The sequence below is a fragment of the Ursus maritimus genome, unplaced genomic scaffold, assembly GCF_017311325.1.
Source record: "Ursus maritimus isolate PB19 unplaced genomic scaffold, ASM1731132v1 scaffold_5, whole genome shotgun sequence".
NCBI classification, from domain to species: Eukaryota; Metazoa; Chordata; class Mammalia; order Carnivora; family Ursidae; genus Ursus; species Ursus maritimus.
This window is the reverse complement of record NW_024426663.1, coordinates 55506930-55529538: the sequence shown is the minus strand read 5'-3', so window position 1 is coordinate 55529538 and position 22609 is coordinate 55506930. Positions and strand designations below refer to the sequence as shown.

Here is a 22609-nt window from a genome sequence, read left to right as displayed (position 1 = left end):
CAGGTACAAATAACAGTATCAGGAAAATAATGTGTGGCTAAAATTACCTTCCCATTTATCACCATCAGAAACATTCTTCAGATCTAAATGTGGAATTTGGGTTCCACATGCTGCTTCCCCTTGAACACCAACACTTTGACCTCCTGGCACTTCTGATTCAGTGTTGGCATTCAAATCACATATCTTGCTACTAGAATCCTGTATTTTAAAATAAAGAATACATTTCACAACCACAAAGCTTTTCTCACTCAGCTTAATTAAAAACAAGCAGCATATATCCTTGTATCGTCTCTATTAGTGTACTACTGTGCCTATATACATACTCAGCTCTCCCACTCCCACCATCCAAACTATTTTCAAACATACATTTGCAGTTTTATAATATGTACTACTGGAAGACAAAGTTTGGATGCCAAATTCAGAAAAATGTTTTTATAACCAAGTTACTTGTAACCAAAAGTGACAAATTAAGCCGCTCTGAACTGTAAAATATCTGGTAAGAGAACCTGTATTTACATCTCCTGTAAACCTATTCAACCCAAGAGTTAAAGGCCAGATATAATATTTGGTAGGTTAAACTTAGTCAAATTTGTAAAAACCATAAGAAAAAGATCTTACCAGAATCAAGTGTGACAATGTATCACTGTCAAATGACACATATTCTTTCCTAAAAATACAAGTATAGTTATTAGTCTTTTAGGAATAAGTAGGTTACTATCATTGCACATTTCTTACCTAGATTCCTCTCTTCCCCATATAGTTAGCATTTAGAATGTGAGAGAAGAAAATGACAACTGGACATATGCCCATTCTTTGGAGCCCTATATCTGAAAATCACACACTACTGAAAAGATCCACAGAATTACTTCAAGTTTAGAAAAATTAAGTAACATTTGCCACCCTCCCACATAACCACCCCCTCCAAAAGAAAAACATTTTAAAAGTAAAATTAAAATCCACAATAAATAGAAATCAAGAGTGTTGAATGTATAATGGAAAAGATTTTGTAAAGTAAATATTAGTTTTAACCAAATAGCTTTATTATCCCCCACTCTGGGATTTTTTTTTTCTTTTAAAGAAGATTTTTTTAAAGGTATAGCGATGGTCCTATATATTTTTTTTTATGTTCCTATATTTCAAATCTGATTGTGTTCTATCACAATCAGAACAAGATTACTATTTCTAAACTTCTCCTTCCTCAAAACATAATGGTAACATGTAAAAAGGAAATTTTTAAAAATTTCAATTCACCTCTTATACCCCCCCATAAAAATAAACCCCTATTTAGAACAAATATTAGAGCAAGCTGTCACAAATGATCTCTCCCTATTTGACCAGTCAACAGAGCATCTGATATTACAGTAGGTTATCAACATACCTACTGTGGGAAATTTCTTCTCTCCAGAGATATGGTGGCAGTTTACAATGGTACACACAGACACTGCTTCCACCCTGCCTTAACAGTGTGCACCCAGATGACAGGTCTTGATCTACCTACAGCAAGACATCTCCTCATACGCATAAATACCTTATTCTTGCTGAGCAAAAGAAATGAACTAAATTCCCTGGCAAGCTCAAAGGCCTTCCCTTGCTTAGAGTGGGAGCAAATGGTGGAATGAGCTACATTCTGCCTTGAGACTACAAAAGACCCAATCACCTAAATTTGAGAAACATGAGTGTTAAGCATGCAAAATGTAATCCATCTAACCAAGGAACTCTTTGGATCTAGAAACAAGTTTGCTAACCTATACACAAGTTGAAGAGGAAAGAGCTTTTCCAAAAAGATTGAGTCCTCACTAAATGGATCCTTATTGTTCTACCAAATCCAGATGTCATCATTCTGGGGATGCCTGTTTATCTTATATCTTCAGCCCATAGCTCCAATACTCCCTGGGCTGGAAGAGGATCATTCCTGCCTCCTGAAAGGAAGCACAAGGAACTGCTGTAAGCAGGAAATCTGTGGACCTTCAGAGTATGGAGACACTCCAGAGACATGGCTCCAAAGAATTTACTTACCCTCAGAGAACAAGTTTCCTATCACAATTAAGAGAGACAATGGCATTAACACGAGTTTACCCTTGCCAACAAGCTATCACCACATCAGTAATGTTTGAGAATCCTCAGTATTTACAATCTAGTCTGCATTCATTACAAATCTGTTTCCTGAATATCAAATAATTTTTCTTAAGAAAGTTATAATACACTGCTTGGCAATGTCTCAAAGAATCAGAAAAAGGGTAACAGGAACCAAAACCTACTCAGCTACTTAAAACATTCTAGAAAGCTGGGGCGCCTGGGTAGCGCAGTCGTTAAAGCGTCTGCCTTCGGCTCAGGGCGTGATCCTGGCGTTCCAGGATCGAGTCCCACATCAGGCTCCTCCGCTGGGAGCCTGCTTCTTCCTCTCCCACTCCCCCTGCTGTGTTCCCTCTCTCACTGGCTGTCTCTCTGTCACATAAATAAATAAAATCTTTAAAAAAAAAAAAAACACTCTAGAAAGCTTATGCTCAAAGGGACTGTATCATCAAGTATCTATGGAGACTACATATGGCTGAAATACTCATTGCCTCAGTATCTCCCTCCCATTTTTGCTGGCCAAGGAGGTAAACAAACACAAATTGCGTAAGATATACTAGGATACACCAAGGAGAAGCTGGAAAGGGAACAAAAATATTCTGTACAAATTTGATAAAGCAAATATGCTATAATCTTTCAGTTAGTTATCCATGGTTCTAAGACTATGAATTAACTCACTGAAAGGCATATTCAGAATATCAATAAATTCCCAATTTTTCTATAATCAACTGAAAGTTTGGAGTGTCTCCAAGAAGGCTCTGTTCTTCCCTCTGTATGTTTTCCAAGTTATACCTAATGTCTGTCTGAACCTGTAGCCCCTCTGAATACTTATGAATATGCTTTACGTTTACCATTAAAATAAGAAGTTGGCTTTTTAGATAATCGAAAATGTATGTTATAATGGATAAATTCATCTAAAAATCTCACCCCCAAATCTGTAAAGGGCTCCAATTCTCAAAACGATTAATGAGTAATGAAAGAAAATGCTTACCCCTCAAGACAGCCATCTTCGCTATCACCGTGGTCACTGCATGGCTCTAACAGTATACCTACAGACTGACAAAAAAGAACACCACCGCTATATTAATGGAGCTCCCAATACTCAGGTATGACAGGAAGTTTCCAACCTAAATTACGATATTAGATTGCAAGTTAGTCAAATGCCCCCTTTTAATTCTTCATAATAGTTATAGGTGTTGGCATCTCTTTTTAAAGACAGTAATTTATCTTTCTCAAAACTTGAGGCGTGTGCATGTGTGTGCGTGTGTACAAAATGGAGACCCTGCATTCTCACTACACTATTAGGTACTGCTCTTACTATCCCATTCCTTTTCCATCCTTAGGATTTCTTCCTCCAAAAAGGAGAGCCATATGGTCCCACCTGCCAACTGCTCCTTCTCTTTCTTCTCAGCCACAACAATGTTAAGTTGGTAACTTCCTAGCAGGTAACAGAGGAATCATTTGGTTCACCAGATCCCTTTATTACATTTGAAATAACAACCGTAAACCTCAAAAACACATGCAAACACTCCCCCTATTTTCTAATGAGTTCAGTGACACCATCCCATCACTATTCCTTCCCCAAACAGATACTCACTGAGTCTAATATAATTATCCTTGTGCCTTACTGCAAATTAGGTAAACTTCTCAATGTTTCTGATGATCACCTCTGAAATCAACAGATGGTTGGATTCTTAAGAAACTACCACTTGTCCAGTTTTAATATGAAGACAGTTCATAATTATCTGGAAAAAGCTATTAAATTACTTCTCCCTTTTCCAACTATATATCTCTGTGAGGATGAATTGTCTGCAAGCACTTCAAACAAAACAACCTATGGCAACAGACTGAATGCAGAAGCAGGTATGAAAATCCATCTTGACTTTTATTAAGTCAGACAAGCATTAACAATATTTGTAAATATGTAAAACAATACCATTCCTCAGAGTACAAAATGTTTTATACAGCTTTTTATTAAGTTAAAAAACAACCATATTTACAGTACCTTGAGTGAATTTAATAAACATTTTCTAATTTTTCAATTTTAATTTCTAATGTGGTAAATATTGATAAATATACCTATGTAAACAAAACCCTTCCAGGATACTCAGTATCTTTTAAGAGTATCAAAAGGTCCTGAGACTCAAACTGTGAGAACCACTGATCTACACATCAGACTTCAGCAACCTTTCTGTCTAGAATATATATAACTTTACGTTCTTAAATATGGGCTCATGAAATAATCATTACTAGACCCAATATTCAAAATAAGTCTTGGTGTTTCATTCAAAGAACCAGGTTGAAGTCCCAGCTCTAACCTTTCCTATCACAAATATAAGAACAACAATCATTTACTTGCCTATCTTACAGTTACTATGAGAGAATTAAAAGAAATAGCTTAGAAGTTTCATTATAAAAGCATATTATTATATCACCAACTCTAATTTAACCTACAATTCATTATACTATGAAATAAATGAAACAAATATAAAGACTGATGTAATACCCACATACTTTCTAGCCAGATTTAAGCAACATAATTTTTTTTAAATTTTATTTATTTATTGGAGAGAGAGACAGCATGCAAGCACAACTGGGGGGGGGGAGCAGAGGGAGAAGCAGATGCCCCCCCGCTCAGCAGGGAGCCCGATAAAGGGCTCAATCCCACAACCCTGAGATCATGACCTGAGCGCCTGTAGGCAACATAATTCTTAAAATGAATACTGAAAAGTAGTTTAAAAAAAAAAAAAGGCAATTGGAGGCAACATAAAAGATGCAGTAACAGAAGACAAAGGCTGATACACTGATACACTCTGAAATTCAGAGTAAGGTGCAGAGTTATCTTCTACATTATGCCCCAGGGCAAAAAAATTTAGAGGTATTAGGGTCAGGCTAAAGTATATCCAGACTTCAAATTTAACAGACATGGAAATAAACAATACTTTTTTGAGAAGCTAAAGTATGTTTTGCTTCCTCAGAATTCACTCTACACAAAACATCATTCCTTTGTATATGGGGAGAAAGAGCTTGTTTTTTTCTAAATTATCAGCTGGCAAACAGCCCATACTCTCCCCTCCCTTCCCCAAAACCATCAGGGTCCTCGAAAGAAAGTGTAAGGTGTTCTGGTCCCCACTAAGGTAAGCAAGAGAGCTTTGGTGCTGGTGGTGGTGACGGTGGTGGTGGTGGCGGCAACACTCGTGGGAGCAGCAGCTGCAGTATAATCCTATTGCCAATGTTCAGGGGCTGTCAGGGCTAAATGCCAGGAGCTAATTAAAGCCTAATGGGCATTTCCAGTAATTTCTGTGCCCCCCCCATTCCTTATCCATCCATTACTGATGCTTCCACACTGTTTAGTTCTGCATCTCCCCATCTCCACCCGCCTAGTATTCCTCAAACATACTAGTTACTTCTTTTAAATAAGCTAAATACCCCCACTCCATTCCACACATTTCACTTAGTAAACCCTTACTAAACAGTTTATTAAGTATACTTCAATGTAAGCCAATTTCTTCCATCGATTAATGTGTAAGTCGGTCTCCACAGCAAAGGAAACCATCAACAAAATGAAAAGGCAACCTACTGAATGGGAAAATATTGGCAAACAATGTATCTGACAGGGGTGCTTGAGTGGCTCAGTCGCTGAGGTTAAGCATCCAACTCTTGAGTTCAGCTCCAGTCACGATCTCAGGATCATGAGATTGAGCCCCATGTCAGACTCTGTGCTGGGCATGAAGCCTGCTTGCGATTCTCTCTGGCTCCTTCTGCCCTGATCAAGTACATGCACTCATGATCTCTCAAAAACAAAACAAAAACAAAATAAACCAAAAGACGCACAATATATCTGACAGTGAGTTAATATCCAAAATGTATAAAAGAAAAAGACCTCATACAACTCAATAGGAAAAAACAAACAATTGGATTTAAAAATGGGCAGAGGGGGGGAAAATGGGCAGAAGACCTGAACAGACATTTCTCCAACATATACACATGGTCAAAAAGTACACGAAAAGGTGCTCAACATCACTAATCATCAGAGAAATGCAAATCAAAGGTGATAGCACCTCACACCTGTCAGAAAGGCTATTATCAAAAAGACTAGAAATAACAAGTGCTGGAGAAGATGTAGAGAAAGGGAAACAGAGTGCAATGTTAGTAGGAATGTAAACTGAGCCAGCCACTATGGAAAGCAGTATGGAGGTTCCTCAAAAAATTAAAACTAGAACACATGATTATCAGCAATTCCACTTCTGGGTATTTATCCAAAGGAAACAAAAACACTACTTCAAAAAGATAACTGTGCGCCACGTTCATTGCCATTATTTATAATAACCAAAACATGATAACAACCTAAGTGTCCACCAATGGATGAATGGAAAAAGAAAATGTAGTGCATATATTTATACAATGGAGTATTATTCTGCCATAAAAAAGGAAATCCTGCCATTGGTCACAACATGGATGGACCATGAGTGCATTATGCTAAACGAATTAAGTCAGACAGAGAAAGATCGATGTCACATGATCTCACATGTGACATCTAAAAAACAAAACAAAAACAACGTCATAGATACAAAGAACAAATTGTTTGTTGCCAGAGACAGGGACTTAGGGGTGGGCAAAATGGGTCAAAGTTGTCAAAAGGTACAAACTTCCAATAATAAAACAAATAAGACATAGGGATATAATGTATAGCTTAGTGATTATATCTAATAATACTGTATTGTAAATATAAATGTTACTGAGAGTAGGTCTTACAAATCTCAACACAAGTATAAAAGCTTTTTAACTATGTGATGATGGAGGTTAACTACATATTGTGACCATTTCACAATATATACACACAGAAAATTGTTGTACACCTGAAACTAATATAATCTTAGGGCGCATGGGTGGCTCAATTGGTTGAGCATCTGCCTTCAGCTTAGGTCATGATCCCAGAGTCCTGGGATCGAGCCCCACATCGGGCTCCCTGCTCCATGGAGAGCCTGCTTCTCCCTCCCCCTCTGCCTGCCACTCCCCCTGCTTCTGCATGCACTCTCTCTCCGTCAAATGAATAAATATTTTTTAAAAAAAGAAACTAATATAATGTTATATGACAATAATCTCTCAATTTTTAAAAATAAAAAGACGGGGTGCCTGGGTGGCTCAGTCGTTTAGCATCTGCCTTTGGCTCAGGTCATGATCCCGGGGTCCTGGGATCAAGCCCTGCATCGGCTCCCTGCTCAGCAAGCCTGCTTCCCCCTCTCCCTGCCTGCTGTTCCCCCTGCTGTGCTCTCTCTCTCTCTCTCAAATAAATAAATAAATAAAATCTTTCAAAAAATTAAAAGAGAGAGAGAGAGAGAGAGATTGGGATTTAAAAACAAAACAAACATGTTACTAAGTGACTGTTTCCCGGCAGAGGTTTTAGACATTTTTCTACCTGTTAAGGAAAAATAAAAAACCTGTTCAGTCAGTTAAGCATCAGATTCTTGATTTTGGCTCAGATCCTCATCTCAAGGTTGTGACACAGAGCCCCACGCCTGGCTTCTGCACTCAGCACAGTCTGCTTAAGACTCAGTCTCCCTCTCTCTGCCCTGCCCATGCTGGGCACGCGTGCGTGCACGCATGCACACTCTCTCTCTCTCAAATAAATAAGTAAATCTTTAAAAAACAACATAAAAAAACCTGATGAGATTTCATAATAGCACAAGTCAAAATGACAATCATCTCTCTCTCCTTCTTGGCTGTCCTCTAGAGTTTCCCAAATACTTCTGGCCTCCACTCCTGAAAAAAGATTGCATTCCACTAATTGCTCAGTGTTTGGAAGATAGAAATAACTGTAAGTCTGTTAGGTACCAATAATAAAAGCTTGTGAAGAATCTTGAAATGAATTGATTTTGTGATAAGTTTATTGATAGTAACAAGTATTTTGATGTGAGTTCTGATCAGGCAACTGATTCTCAGTTTTAACCCCTCAAAAATAGTCCAAATTACTCTACCAACTATTGTACCTATTTAAAAATTTATAGGGGCACCTGGGTGGCACAGCGGTTAAGCGTCTGCCTTCAGCTCAGGGCGTGATCCCGGCGTTGTGGGATCGAGCCCCACGTCAGGCTCCTCTGCTATGAGCCTGCTTCTTCCTCTCCCACTCCCCCTACTTGTGTTCACTCTCTCACTGGCTGCCTCTATCTCTGTCAAATAAATAAATAAAATCTTTTTAAAAATAAATAAATAAATAAATAAAATATAAAAATTTATAGATCTGGGGTGCCTGGATGGTGCAGTTGGTTAAGCAACCAAGATGCCCTTCGGTAGGTGAATGGATAAATAAATTGTGGTACATTGAAACAATGGAATATAATTCAACACTAAAAAGAAATGAGCTCTCAAGCCATTAAGAAAACATTAAGAAATCTTAAATGAATATTATTAAGTTAAAAAATCCAATATGAAAAGACTACATACTATACAATTCCAATGATACGACACTCTGGAAATGGCAAAACTATGCAGACGATAAAAAGATCAGTGGTTGCAAGGGTGGTGGGAGAAATGAGCAGAGCACAGAGGATTTTTAGGGCAGTTTAAAAACCAGAGTATGATATTATAATGAATACATGTCATTATACATTTGTTCAAACCCATGAAATATACATCAAGAATAAATTTTAAGGTAAACCAGACTTTGAGTGATTACGATGTGTCAATGTAGGTTCATTCTTGGTAAAATATGTGCTGTTCAGGTGAGTGATGGTGACAATGGGGGAGGTTGTTGTAAACCTAAAGCTGCCCTAAAAAATAATGTTTTTGGGGAAAAAATAATTCTTGCATTCTTAACAAGGTAACTGATACACCAATTTCAGTCAACACATATACTTAGGGGGCACCTCGCTGGCTCAGTCAGTAGAGCACAACTCTTGACCTCAGGATTTAGAACTTAAGCCACACATTGGGTGTGGAGCCTACCTGAAAAGAGAAGAGAATAGAAAGAGAAGAAAAGAGAAAAAGAAAGACAAGAGACAAGACAGGAAGAACAAGAACAAGTTTACTTAGATGCCTACTAAGTGTCAGATGTTACTCATTTGTTTGGTCACACATATTCCACAAATACTTAATGAATACCTAGGTGTTCTAGATAATGGGGATGCAATAATGAACAAAACAGATAAAAAGTTCAACCCTCATGAAGGTTGAGGGTTTACAGTCTAATGGTGAGAGAAAGACAGGGGCACCTGGGTGGCACAGTCGTTAAGCGTCTGCCTTCGGCTCAGGGTGTGATCCCAGCGTTCTGGGATCAAGCCCCACATCAGGCTCCTCCGGTAGGAGCCTGCTTCTTCCTCCCCCACTCCCCCTGCTTGTGTTCCCTCTCTCGCTGGCTGTCTCTCTATGTCAAATTAATAAATAAAAAATCTTTTAAAAAAAATGGTGAGAGAAAGACAATAAACTAATAATTTAAAGATAATGTGCAATAGTGATAACACTATCAAGGGCAAAGGGGAGAAGGACAGGAACTTCAGGGACTAGATGGGAGTGGGTCAATGGGAAGACCTGCTAATACCAAAAGAGAGTGATGAGATTTGGCCATACTGAAAAGGCCAAAGTGAGGAAACATTTGCAGGATCAGAAGCAGCAAACCATGGGACACCTGGGAAAACAGCAATCCAGACAGAACTCTAATGTCTCAATGTTTTTGTAGTGCCTACTCCTATACTTTATACCCAGATGGCACCAGAAGGTTCTAAGAAGAGAACTGACATTATATAACTTTCCTTTTAAAAGAATCACTCTGGCTGCTGTGCTGAGAATAGACCACAGGGAGGCAAAGATGATACTACATTTATCTGTTAATCTAGGTGAAATAATGTTGGGTTTGGACCTACATGGTGGCAATGGAAAACAGTAAAAAGTGGTCAGATTCCAGATAAACTTTGAAGGTATAACCAACAGGACTCTGTAAAGGACTGCATATACAGTGAAAGAAACCAAGGATGACCGAAGGCTTTTGGCCTATGCATATGGAAGGAGAAATTGTCCTTTATTGAGATTTTAAAGACGAAAAGAAGAACAGATATGTGGACAAGATTATAAATTCAGTTTGGTGCCTGTGAAGTTCAAAATGCTTACAAGATATTCAAGTGGAAATGTTAAGTAAAACAACTCGATATAGGAATTAAGTTCAAGATAAAGATCTCACCTAGAGATATAAATTTGGAAATCTTTAGCATGTAGATGGTATTTTAAAACCATTAGTCTAAATGAGATTACCAAGGGAGTGAATGAAAATAAGCAATCTGAGAACGGGGTACTGAGCCATTCCAAGTTTCAAAGGTTCAGAACATGAAAAGTCATCAACAAAGAAACAGAGCAGCCAGTCAAGCAGAAAAAAACCCAGAGGAGTGAGAGATTCTGAAAGCCAAGAAAAAAAAAAAAAATCAAGATAGTGAGAGAAATTAATTGAATCAAATTGTACTCACAGATCAAGTAAAATGTGCAACAGACCTCATGTGTACCCTGCAAAGGCAGTTTTAGAGGAATGATGGGGCAAAACGTTACCTGGAGGAGGTTTAAGAGAGAGTGGGAAGATTAGAATTAAAGAGAGAACACATTCAAGTTATTTTATTATAGGGGGAAGCAAAAAGAGAGTCAAGAGAGTGATTTCCTAAACATGGAAAAATAACATTTTACATTGATGGGAATGATCCAGTAGACGGGAAGAAACTGATAATCCAGAAAAGGGCAAGGAGACAACTATAGAAGCAATAACGATAAACAGATGAAAAGGGATCTAATATACCAGTAGAAGTAAAAGCATTAATATACCAGTAATACAGAAATGCAGTGAAAATAGCAGGAGCAGCTTAACTTCTGTGAAATGTTTCCTACCTTATAAAATAACTGTATATTTCTACTTCTTTGAATATTTATAATAATCCTCTAACGTAATCCTCTAACCTGTCTACAGAAAAGCAAACAGCAGATAAGAAAAGTTAGGTAAGGTGGCCAAAGTCACAGTTCTATTAAGAAGCAAAGCCAGAATACAAATCTCAGTTGACAGATCCTGAGTTCTTTATCTGTATCTTAAGAGTTTATAGTTTAGTATGAAAACATGTTAAAGAAAACTTCCTTACCATTAAGAATCTTATTTTTAAAAAGTGTTATCAAAACTGAACTTTAAAACATGTCTTAGGATACTGCTTTGCACATTTATTGACATCATCTTTTTTATTTTTTATTTTTTAAAAGATTTTATTTATTTATTTGACAGAGAGCCAGCCAGCGAGAGAGGGAACACAAGCAGGGGGAGCGGGAGAGGAAGAAGCAGCCTCCTAGTGGAGGAGCCTGGTGTGGGGCTTGATCCCAGAACACCGGGATCACACCCTGAGCCGAAGGCAGACGCTTAACGACTGAGCCACCCAGGTGTCCCTATTGACATTATTTTAAAAACAATGTGACCACTGACAATTAAGACCGTGAAAACAATTTAGTTACTTTTAAAATGACGTTCACGGGTTTTCTCTATGAAGACATCCCACATTTTTCAGAAAAAAAATTGGGAAATAGAAAAAAAGTTTTTTGTTTTTTTTTTTAAAGATTTTATTTATTTATTTGACAGAGAGAGAGACAGCCAGCGAGAGAGGGAACACAGGCAGGGGGAGTGGAGAGGAAAAAGCAGGCTCCCAGCGGAGGAGCCTAATGTGGGGCTCAATCCCAGAACGCCAGGATCACGCCCTGAGCCGAAGGCAGACACTTAATAACTGAGCGACCCAGGCGCCCCAGGAAAAAAGATTTTGAAAAAAACAAAATTCAACCATAATACCACCAACCACCTCAGCTAACATGGTAATTTGTTTCCTTCCAGGCAAATATTCTTAAAAAGTTTATACCCAATTCCCTACCCAATGATGGTTCCTAATCTTTACTGATAGAGTGTATGTTCTTGGGATTTATAATCAAGACAAGTATGTGTCAGCTTCTGGTATCAAAGGAACACATAAAGCAATCAGAGTTGTATGTCTAGCATACCTAACACAAAGATTTTTTTAGTCTTTGCATTTCTTACCTGGTTATTTTCTTCATCCTCAAATACAAAATCTTGCTGCATAACTTCATTGTCTAAATTAGTGCTAGCCACAGGTTCTGAACAGTCTCCATTACTTTCACTGGCATTAATAATATCCTCAGCAATATCAACCCTAGTAATGAAGATTAAAAAATCAGATCAGGCCAAATGTGGAATATATAATGCCTTTAAAATAAATAAATATCAATAATGATCTGAAACTTTAACCTGTTAAAGAAAATGTGTCCTTTTCATAAAACTTCCAACTTTCTTTATTTTGCCAAGTTAGATTATTAAACACACTAAGTGTATTTTTGTCTCTCCAGGGAACGTTATAAGAAAACTACCTTGTTTGTTATTCTCTTTGAAAATTTTCAAAAACGAATGGCTGAAAGAATAATTTACGTGTCAAAATAATTTCCCTTACAAATGCATACTCTCAATTATAATATGTTCCAATTCAAATACAAGTTTAGCACTAGACACGATAATGTCCAACACCTTTATGATAGGAATAGCTTCCTACTGCAGACTTTTCATGTTACATAATTTAGAATATGCAAAATACTGCAGCAGGCTTTTATTTACAAAGACAATACCACCATTAATGACAGAACATGACTTACTTCCCCACAGATAAAAATAAGTCTGAGCATGGGCATGGGTTTCAGGATCTCTAGCTAAGCTAAAGACAAACACCAAGGAATCTACTTATATTAATCATATCCTTTGAAACAGTTCTCTACTATTTCCAGCTTTTAGTTACTGTTTTGGTTTTCTTTTTTTCTTTCAGATACTGCTTTTTTCGTTCATATTCAGCCCAAATAGTCTCTAGATCAATCCAGTTTGATCAGTTCTAATCATGCCTTCAAAGCACCACAAATCAGGGCCATAGAGCTGCACAGGCTGGTAATGCCATCTATTCAGACGACAGAGCACACCTGCAGTTGCACAATATGGTATTCCTTAAATAAACATTTTACAACCACTGGTTTTCAGATCCATTAATTTTTTCAGTTTCAGTTCATATTTAACAGCTATTCTAGTGGACTACACATATTTGGCCTTTTAAAAATCTAATTCTTCAAAAAAAAAAAAAAAAGAAGAGAAAGGGATAAACACTTTACCCAATAATCTTTTTTTTTTTTTCAAACCTCCTACGAATCCTCCAAATTTGGGTACATCTTTCTCATCTGTGCTCCAAATAAAATCTGATAAATGAAAACTATGAAATCATTGTATTATGGTCTCAAAGTAAGGCACCTATGTATCTCTCAAGTGCAGGGCAGAGGTAACAGGAGAAGAGATGAGAGCTTTCATCCATTTAAAGGTAACAAGTCAGATAAAGAGTGGAGTAAAATCACAAATCACATAGCACAGAGAGGTACTCTGATACAAGATTCAACTATTAACAGCTAAACTAAAAAAAAAAAAGTATGTAGGGAGGGCAGCAGGGTAGTAGCTGGTGACAGGAGATAAAACTTAAATAGCAAAGGATGATTCTGCTCACCATTTCACTCAATGACTGTATGCAACACGAGTGATGCCACTCTGCTGTCCCTGCACCTAGCTGTCTAGGATCACTTCATGTCTCTCACGGTGTGACCACCTGTTGCACATAGTACGAGTCTAATTTTTTTAATGTTATTTTTCACACAACATAGTGAGGTAAGCTCACTACTTCATCTGGTGTTCAGGGAGGAAAACCTAGCAGTATTGGACTTAATGTCTATTACCATAATGGAAGATTTAGATTTTCAATGTTAAGTGAGTATAATTCAACTTATATACAAAGTCACTTTCCACACATACTTTCAGAAATCCCTAAGATGAGATCCCATTATTTAAGTAAACTATGGTTTTTTAAAAGATAATTAAAACAATCTTACAACTCTAAAAAATAATAGTGAGATGTTATAAAAGTTTCTTACTGGTTATTAGATCCTTCCCCATCACAATTAAAACTTTCTGCTTCATTATTACACACCAGACTTTGCTGTTGTAAATTCTTAAGATCATGATCTATGCTGCTCTGCAGATCAAAAAGATGCTGTTCCACAGCTGCTCTAATTGTTCTTTCTAAAATGCTACAAAACAGAACACATTTTAGTGAGAAGCAGTCACCCTAACTGGGAATTTGGCCACATCGATACAAACATTAAAATGTGACTAGTAAGACAAGTTATCAGGGTATTTAAATGGGTAAACTAGAGTATAAAAAGAAACACAAAAAAGAAATACATGATAATGGGGTAAATTTTTTAAAGAAATTATTATACAGATCAATCATAACATCACTATTACTACTGAGGTGGGAAGGATCAGTTCTCCCAGTAATTCACTCCTTGCTCATATATAGAAAAAACATTTAAATAGACTTCTTAAAGCTACATTTATAAAGCAAAATAATTTGTTAACACTCAGCTAAATCAAAGAAACTCTAAGGTTCCTGTCCATATTTTTACATGAAGTCTACTTCTTAAAGAAAACTTAGTAAAAAGAGATCTACTGACATTTCTCAATCATTTCAGAAGATCAAAAAAATCATCTGAAGAAAGTTCAATCTTTATCTTATGTATTAGGCAATGCATTCCTTCATTTGTTCCTATTGCAGTACATAAAATATTAACTAGTTTCACTGCCTTATGTACAATCCTTCCTCTAAAGTAAGCACAATAAATACATGATTTTCTTTTTCTTAAAACATTTTTTATTTAATAAATACATGATTATCATTTCTACAGTTAAGTAATATTCTTAAATTTAAAAAAATATGGTCTTCTACAAGTATATTACTTACTCCGCAGAGGCTGGTAAGATGCTGATGGGCGATAAACGGGCACTGTAATCAAAGAAAGAAATTAGCTATAAAACTTTTCAGTACTAAGTAACTACAGAAAGTGTTGAAAACTGCCACAGTTGCACTACCTTGACACAACCCAGGAGAGCGAACACCAAGTTTTAGGTTCATTTCTGGCAGAGTAAGATTCTAAATTTCTATTAGAACACTCTTCTCTATTTTTCACACAAAAAACTAAATATACCTACCCGTGTGTAGCCAACTACTTCATTTGGTGCTTACTTGGAGAAACACTGACCTATATTCCAAGGCTGAAGGGGAAAAAAGTGGACTACTTCCCCAACAAAACCACCTCACCTAGGATAGTATAAGGCCTCAATGCTCACTCTGTACTCCTCGCCAGAAGTAACAGCATATGCTACCAGTCAGAGGATGTTCTCAAGTTCCCAAGGGCAAAATCGATACTAAAATCATACTACTTCATTCACTGTACCATTAACAGGCCTTCCTTAGCAAATTTTGCACCACAGTATCTACTGATATTTATAAAAATATAGATAACATCCTCATTTTTACCATAGCTAAAACTTCAACTGAAACCCACAATGAGATATAGATTCCACTAAAATGTTTAAAATTAAAATCAAAGTGCTGGTAAGGATGTGAAGCAATTAGAAATTTCCTACACTGCTGGCGGAAATTTAAAACATCCCAACCATTTTGGAAACCAGTTTAGCACTTATCTTATAAAACTTACCAAATGAGCCAGCAATTGTACTCCTGGGTATTTACTCAAGAGAAGTGAAAGCATAATTCCATTGGAAGACTTGCACAAGCATAGAGGCTTTATTTACAAAAGCCAAACAAAGGTATCAATCCAAACAGGTGAAAGCAGACAGAGGTGTGGGACATCCCTACAATTGAATATGCTCGGTATTTTTTTAAATAAAAGGTACAAACGGGAGCACCTGGGCGGCTCAGTCGGTTAAGCATCTGCCTTCAGCTCAGGTCATGATCCCAGAGTCCTGGGATCATGCCCTGCATCAGGTTCCCTGCTCAGCTGAGAACCTGCTTCTCCCTCTCCCTCTGCTGTTCCCCCTGCTTGTGCGCAAGCTCGCTCCCTCTCTAATAAATAAAATCTTTAAAAAAAATTTTTTAATAGATTAATAAATAAATGGTACAAACATCTGAAACATGCAACATGAATCTCAACATTATGCCAAGCAAAGATGCCAGACACAAAAGTGTCTGTAGGAGATTCCATTTACATGAAATCCTAAAACAGGCTAAACTTACCTATACAGTGACAGAAAGCAGGCCAGTGACGGTCTGGGGCCAGACCGCTGGGTGATGGAAACAGTCTGTTTTTACTGTGGTGGTTCTTAACAGATATATATGTGTATGTGTGCATTTGTAAAATGAGTGCATTTTATTGAGTGAAAGTTTAACGATCTCGAAGTAGATTTTTAAAGGAAAAAAATCAATGACAGGAAAAACGAATCTACAAAAGGCATATATAGCAGCTACTTTTGGCAAACAGGGACATAGAGTATTTGAGAAGGAGCAAGTAACCCAAGCGGTGCTTATACAAGTTTGTTTGATGATTCAATGACTTTATGATTTCTGAACTTTTCTGTATCTATGCGACTCTTCAATAAAAAGTTATTTTTAAAAGGTAAATGTAGGGGCGCCTGGGTGGCACAGCGGTTAAGCATCTGCCTTCGGCTCAGGGCGTGATCCTGGCGATCTGGGATCGAGCCCCACATCAGGCTCTTCTGCTATGAGCCTGCTTCTTCCTCTCCCACTCCCCCTGCTTGTGTTCCCTCTCTCACTGGCTGTCTCTATCTCTGTTGAATAAATAAATAAAATCTTTTAAAAAAAAAAAAAAAAGTAAATGTAGTTTTATGAAGATGACCTATAAATGTGCCAACACAAACACTAACCAACAAAAGGAACACTGCCTATCAGATTAATATTCTCAGGATAATATTAATAATACTCTGGAAAATGGTATGGAGGTTTCTCAAATAGTTGAAAATAGAGCTACCCTACAACCCAGCAAATGCACTACTGGGTATTTACCCAAAGGATACAAACGTAGTGATCCAAAGGGGCACCTGCACCCCAATGTTTATAGCAGCAAAGTCCACAATAGCCAAACTATGAAAAGAGCCCAGATGTCCATCGACAGATGAATGGATAAAGAAGATGTGGTGTGTGTGTACATACAGGATGGAATATTACTCAGCCATCAAAAAAATGAAATCTTGCCATTTGCAATGACATGGATGGAACTAAAGGTTATTATGCTAAGCAAAATAAGTCAATCAGAGAAAGACAATTATCATATGATTTCACTCATATGTGGAATTTAAGAAACAAAACAGAGGAGCATGATGGGGGGATAAAACAAGACGAAATCAGAGAGGGAGATAAACCATAAGAGATTCTTAACCACAAAAAACAAACTGAGTGTTGGAGGGGAGGTGGATGGGGATATGGGGTAACTGGGTGAAGGGCATTAAGGAGGGCAAGTGATGTAATGAGGACTGGGTGTTATATAAGACTGATGAATCACTGAACTCTACCTCTGAAACTAATAATACATTAAATGTTAATTAATTGAATTTAAATTTAAAAAAAAAGAAAAAATATTCTCAGGATTCTCTGTAGGAAACCAAATAAACATCATTTACCATTCATACAGTAACTTTCAGGTCTCCCTCAAAGCAAACACATGAATGGCAAATTGCACAACTGCTTTATCAGACAACAGTAAGTCACCCTGGTTTGGCACACATAACATCTCTCAGCTTTATAAAAAAAATTTAATTGCCAATATTATGCTAGTTTTCATGAATGGATTATTCTTAGCTCAAAATGCTTTCATGCTAATACCCTCAAGGTAAGTACTTAAAAACATTTTCAAATTTAAATGACATTTTTGAACTTCATTTCTGTAGGCAACAGTGGGGAGAAAAATCACATATACGTGCACAAAGAAGAGTTAAGCCACGGTCCATTTCTAATAGTTTCAGGTGAAAGTATTTAGTGACTTCTGCAGAAAAAAACAAAAGAAACAAAAAAGATAAATAAAGCTCTTTCTACAGAGTGCTTAAAAGTCAATTAAGATTAGATCTTTTTTCTGTTACTTAGCTACAATGATTTGCTGTTTATATATAGGGTTGACTAATTAAAAGGTAAATCTCTACATGGTCTAATCAGTTATATTTTACTCAGTAACACTTGCAATTTCTAAGCTTAGAGTACCTATCTATATAATTAAAAATATTTTTAATAACTAACTGTAATCCACTGGCAGTGTAGTATACGTTGAATGGTGTGAAGAAAATTTATAAATCCAACATCTTTCCCTTCACCATTTAATTTGTGATTTCTGGTGCGCTTTTGCTTTACCTTACACCAAAATCTCAAGAAGTTCTAAAATAAAAAAAAATTCATGGAATCAAATGAAAATGAAAACACAACTATTCGAAACCTCTGGGATGCAGCAAAAGAGGGAAGTATATAGCAACACAAACCTTTCTCAAGAAACAAGAAAGGTCTCAAATATCCAACCTAACCTTACACCTAAAAGAGCTGGAGAAAGAAGAGCAAATAAAGCCTAAACCCAGCAGGAGAAGATAATTAATAAAAATTAGAGCAGAAATCAATGAAATACGGGTGGCTCAGTCGTTAAGCATCTGCCTTCGGCTCAGGGCGTGATCCCACCATTCTGGGATCGAGCCCCGCATCAGGCTCCTCCACTGGAGGCCTGCTTCTTCCTCTCCCACTCCCCCAGCTTGTGTTCCCTCTCTCGCTGGCTGTCTCTATCTCTGTCAAATGAATAAATAAAAAATCTTAAAAAAAAGAAATCAATGAAATAGAAACCAGGAGAACAGAAGAGATCAATGAAACTAGGAGTTGGTTCTTTGAAAGAATTAATAAGATTGATAAGCCCCTGGCCAGACTTATCAAAAAGAAAAGAGGAAGGACCCAAATTAATAAAACCATGAATGAAAGAGGAGAGATCACCACCAACACCAAGGAAATACAAACAATTTTAAGAACATATTATGAGCAACTATATGCAAATACATTAGGCAATCTTTGGAAGAAATGGATACATTTCTGGAAACTTAAAAACTACCAAAACTGAAACAGGAAGAAAAAGAAAACTTGAACAGACCCAAAGTCAGCAAGGAAATTGAAGCAGTAATCAAAAATCTCCCAACAAACAGAAGTCCAGGGCTGGATGGCTTCCCAGGGGAATTCTACCACACATTTTTTTTTTTAAGATTTTATTTATTCTATTTATTTATTTGACAGAGAGAGAGGAAGGGAGTAAGTGAGCATGAATAGGAGGAGCAGAAGAGGGAGAGTGAGAAGTAGACTCCCTGCTAAGCAGGGAGCCTGACCCATGTGGGGCTCGATCCCAGGACCCTGAGATCACGACCTGACCCAAAGACAGATGCTTAACGGACTGAGCCACCCAGGTGCCCCTCCACCACACATTCAAAGAAGAATTAATACCTACTCTTCTGAAGCTGTGTCAAAAAATAGAAATGGAAGGAAAACTTCCAAACTCTTTCTATGAGGCCAGCATTACCTTGATCCCAAAATGAGACAAAGACCCCACAAAAAAGGAGAATTACAGACCAACATCCCTGATGATCATGGATGCAAAAATTCTCACCAAGATACTAGCCAAAAGGATCCAACAGTACACTAAAAGGATTATTCACCACGACCAAGTGGGATTTATTCCTGGGCTGCAAGGGTGGTTCAGTACCTGTAAATCAATGTGATACACTACATTAATAAAAGAAAGGACAAGAACCATATGATTCTCTCAAGAGATGCAGAAAAAGCATCTGACATAGTACAGCATCCTTTCTTGATTAAAACTCTCCAGAGTGTAGGGATAGAGGGAACATAACTCAATATCATAAAAGCCATATACAAAAAGCCCACAGTGAATATAATTCTCAACAGGGAAAAACTGAGAGCTTTTCCCCTAAGGTCAGGAACCACTGTTGTTCAACACAGTACTAGAAGTCCTAGCCTCAGCAATCAGACAACAAAAAGAAAAGGCATCCAAATTGGTAAAGAAGTGAAACTCTCACTCTGCAGATGACATGATACTCTATGTGGAAAACCCAAAAGATACCATCCCAAAATTGTTAGAACTCATACAGGAATTCAGCAAAGTGGCAGGATATAAAATCAACACATAGAAATCAGTTGCATTTCTATACACCAACAATGAGACAGAAGAAAAAGAAACTAAGGAGTCGACCCCATTTACAATTGCACCCAAAACTATAAGATACTTAGGAATAAACCTAACCAAAAAGGCAAAGGATATGTACTCAGAAAACTATAGAACACTCCTGAAAGAAATTGAGGAAGACACAAAGAAATGGAAAAACATTCCATGTTCATGGGCTGGAAGAACAAATATTGTTAAAACGTCTATGCTACCTAGAGCACTCTATACATTCAATGCAATCTCTATCAAAATACCATCAACTTTTTTCACAGAGCTGGAACAAATAATCCTAAAATTTGTACAGAACCAGAAAAGACCCAAATACCCAGAGGAATGTTGAAAAAGAAAAAATCAAAGCTGGTGGCATCACAATTCCGGACTTCAAGCTCTATTACAAAGCTGTAATCTTCAAGACAGTATGGTACTGGCACAAAAACACACACATAGATCAATGGAACGGAATAGAGACTCCAGAAATGGACCCTCAACTCTATGGTCAACTAGTCTTTGACAAAGCAGGAAAGAATATCCCATGGAAAAAAGACAGTCTTTTCAACAAATGGTGCTGGGAAAATTGGACAGCCACATGCAGAAGAATGAAACTGGACCATTCTCTTACACCATACACAAAAATAGACTCAAAATGGATGAGAGACCTAAATATAAGACAGGAATCCATCAAAATGCTAGAGGAGAACACAGGCAGCAACCTCTTTGACCTCGGCCACAGAAGAATAGCCAACTTCTTGCTAGGCATGTCTCCAAAGGCAAGGGAAACAAAGGCAAACATGAACTACTGGGACTTCAACAACATAAAAAGCTTTTGCACAGCAAGCGAAACAGTCGACAAAACCAAAAGACACCCTACGGAATGGGAGAAGATGTTTGCACATGTCTTATCAGATAAAGGGCTAGTATCCAAGATCTATAAAGAACTTATCAAACTCAACACCCAAAGAACAAATAATGCAATCAAGAAATAGGCAGAAGACATGAACAGACATTTCTTCAAAGAAGACATCCAAATGGCCAACAGATATGAAAAAATGCTCCACATCACTCAGCATGAGGGAAATACAAATCAAAACCACATTGCAACACCACTTCACACCAGTCAGAATGGCTAAAATTAACAAGGCAGGAAACAACAAATGTTGGTAAGGATGTAGAGAAGGGGAACCCTCTTACACTCTTGGCGGGAATGCAAACTGGGACAGCCTTACTCTGGAAAACAGTATGGAGGTTTCTCAAAAAGTTGAAAATAGAGCTACCCTAAGACCCAGCAATTGCACTACTAGGGATTTACCCCAAAGATACAAATGTAGTGATCCAAAGGGGCACCTGCACCCCAATGTTTATAGCAGCAAAGTCCACAATAGCAAAGTATGAAAAGAGCCCAGATGTCCATCAACAGATGAATGGATAAAGATGATGTGGTGTATATATGTGTGTGTGTGTGTATACACACACATACACAATGGAATATTACTCAGCCACCAAAAAAAGGAAATCTTGGAACACCTGGGTGGCTCAGTGGGTTAAGCGTCTGGCTTAGGCTTGGCTCACGATCCCGCAATTCTGGGATCGAGCTCCGCATGGGGCTCCCTCCCCAGTAGTGAGCCTGCTTCTCCCTCTGCCCCTCCCCCCAGCTCATGCTCTCTCGCTCTATCTCAAATAAATAAAATCTTAAAAATATAAAATTTTTCATTTAAAAAAGGAAATCTTTTCATTTGCAACGACACAAATGGAACTAGAGGGTATTATGCTAAGCAAAATAAGTCAATCAGAGAAAGACAATTATATGATTTCACTCATGTGGAATGTAAGAAAATAGAGGAGCACAGGGGAAGAGGGGGAAAAATAAAACAAGATGAAATCAGAGGGAGACAGACCATAAGAGGCTCTTTTTTTTTTTTTAAGATTTTATTTATTTATTTGACAGAGAGAGAGACAGCCAGCAAGAGAGGGAACACAAGCAGGGGGAGAGGGAGAGGAAGAAGCAGGCTCCCAGAGGAGCAGGGAGCCCGATGCAGGGCTCGATCCCAGGACTCCAGGATCACACTCTGAGCCAAAGGCAGATGCTTAACGACTGAGCCACCCAGGCGCCCCAGACCTTAAGAAACTCTTAATCATTGGAAACAAACTGAGGTTTGTTTGAGGGGAGGGGATCTAGGGGGTGGGGAAACTGAGTGATGGACATTAAGAAGGGCAAATGATGTAATGAGTACTGGGTGTTATATACAACTGATGAATGACTGAACTCTACCTCTGAACTAATGATACATTATATGTTAACTGAATTTAAATAATTAGGAAAAAAATTTGTAAAGGCTCTGTATTGACAAAAAAAAAGTCAACATAGTGGTTTCCTTTAGTGGGGGGGGTGGAGATGAGGACTGTGAGACCTACTGGGGTGCTATCAATA

General features: G+C 37.6%; 1 protein-coding gene across 5 annotated transcripts in view; it reads right to left on the bottom strand.

Annotated features, from left to right (window-relative positions):
* The window catches only part of FAM13B (family with sequence similarity 13 member B), a 76160-nt gene that overhangs the window by 18818 nt on the left and 34733 nt on the right, over positions 1-22609 (bottom strand). For 3 of the 5 annotated variants that reach the window (XM_040622403.1, XM_040622405.1, XM_040622404.1), the window contains 6 exons: positions 14913-14954; positions 14044-14199; positions 12113-12245; positions 3065-3129; positions 619-667; positions 48-198 (listed from right to left, as the gene is read on the bottom strand). In XM_040622403.1, the coding sequence (XP_040478337.1) occupies positions 48-198; positions 619-667; positions 3065-3129; positions 12113-12245; positions 14044-14199; positions 14913-14954 (596 nt within the window). The remainder of the gene's footprint in view (positions 1-47; positions 199-618; positions 668-3064; positions 3130-12112; positions 12246-14043; positions 14200-14912; positions 14955-22609) is intronic. The other 2 variants (XM_040622406.1, XM_040622407.1) reach the window with 1 other exon arrangement.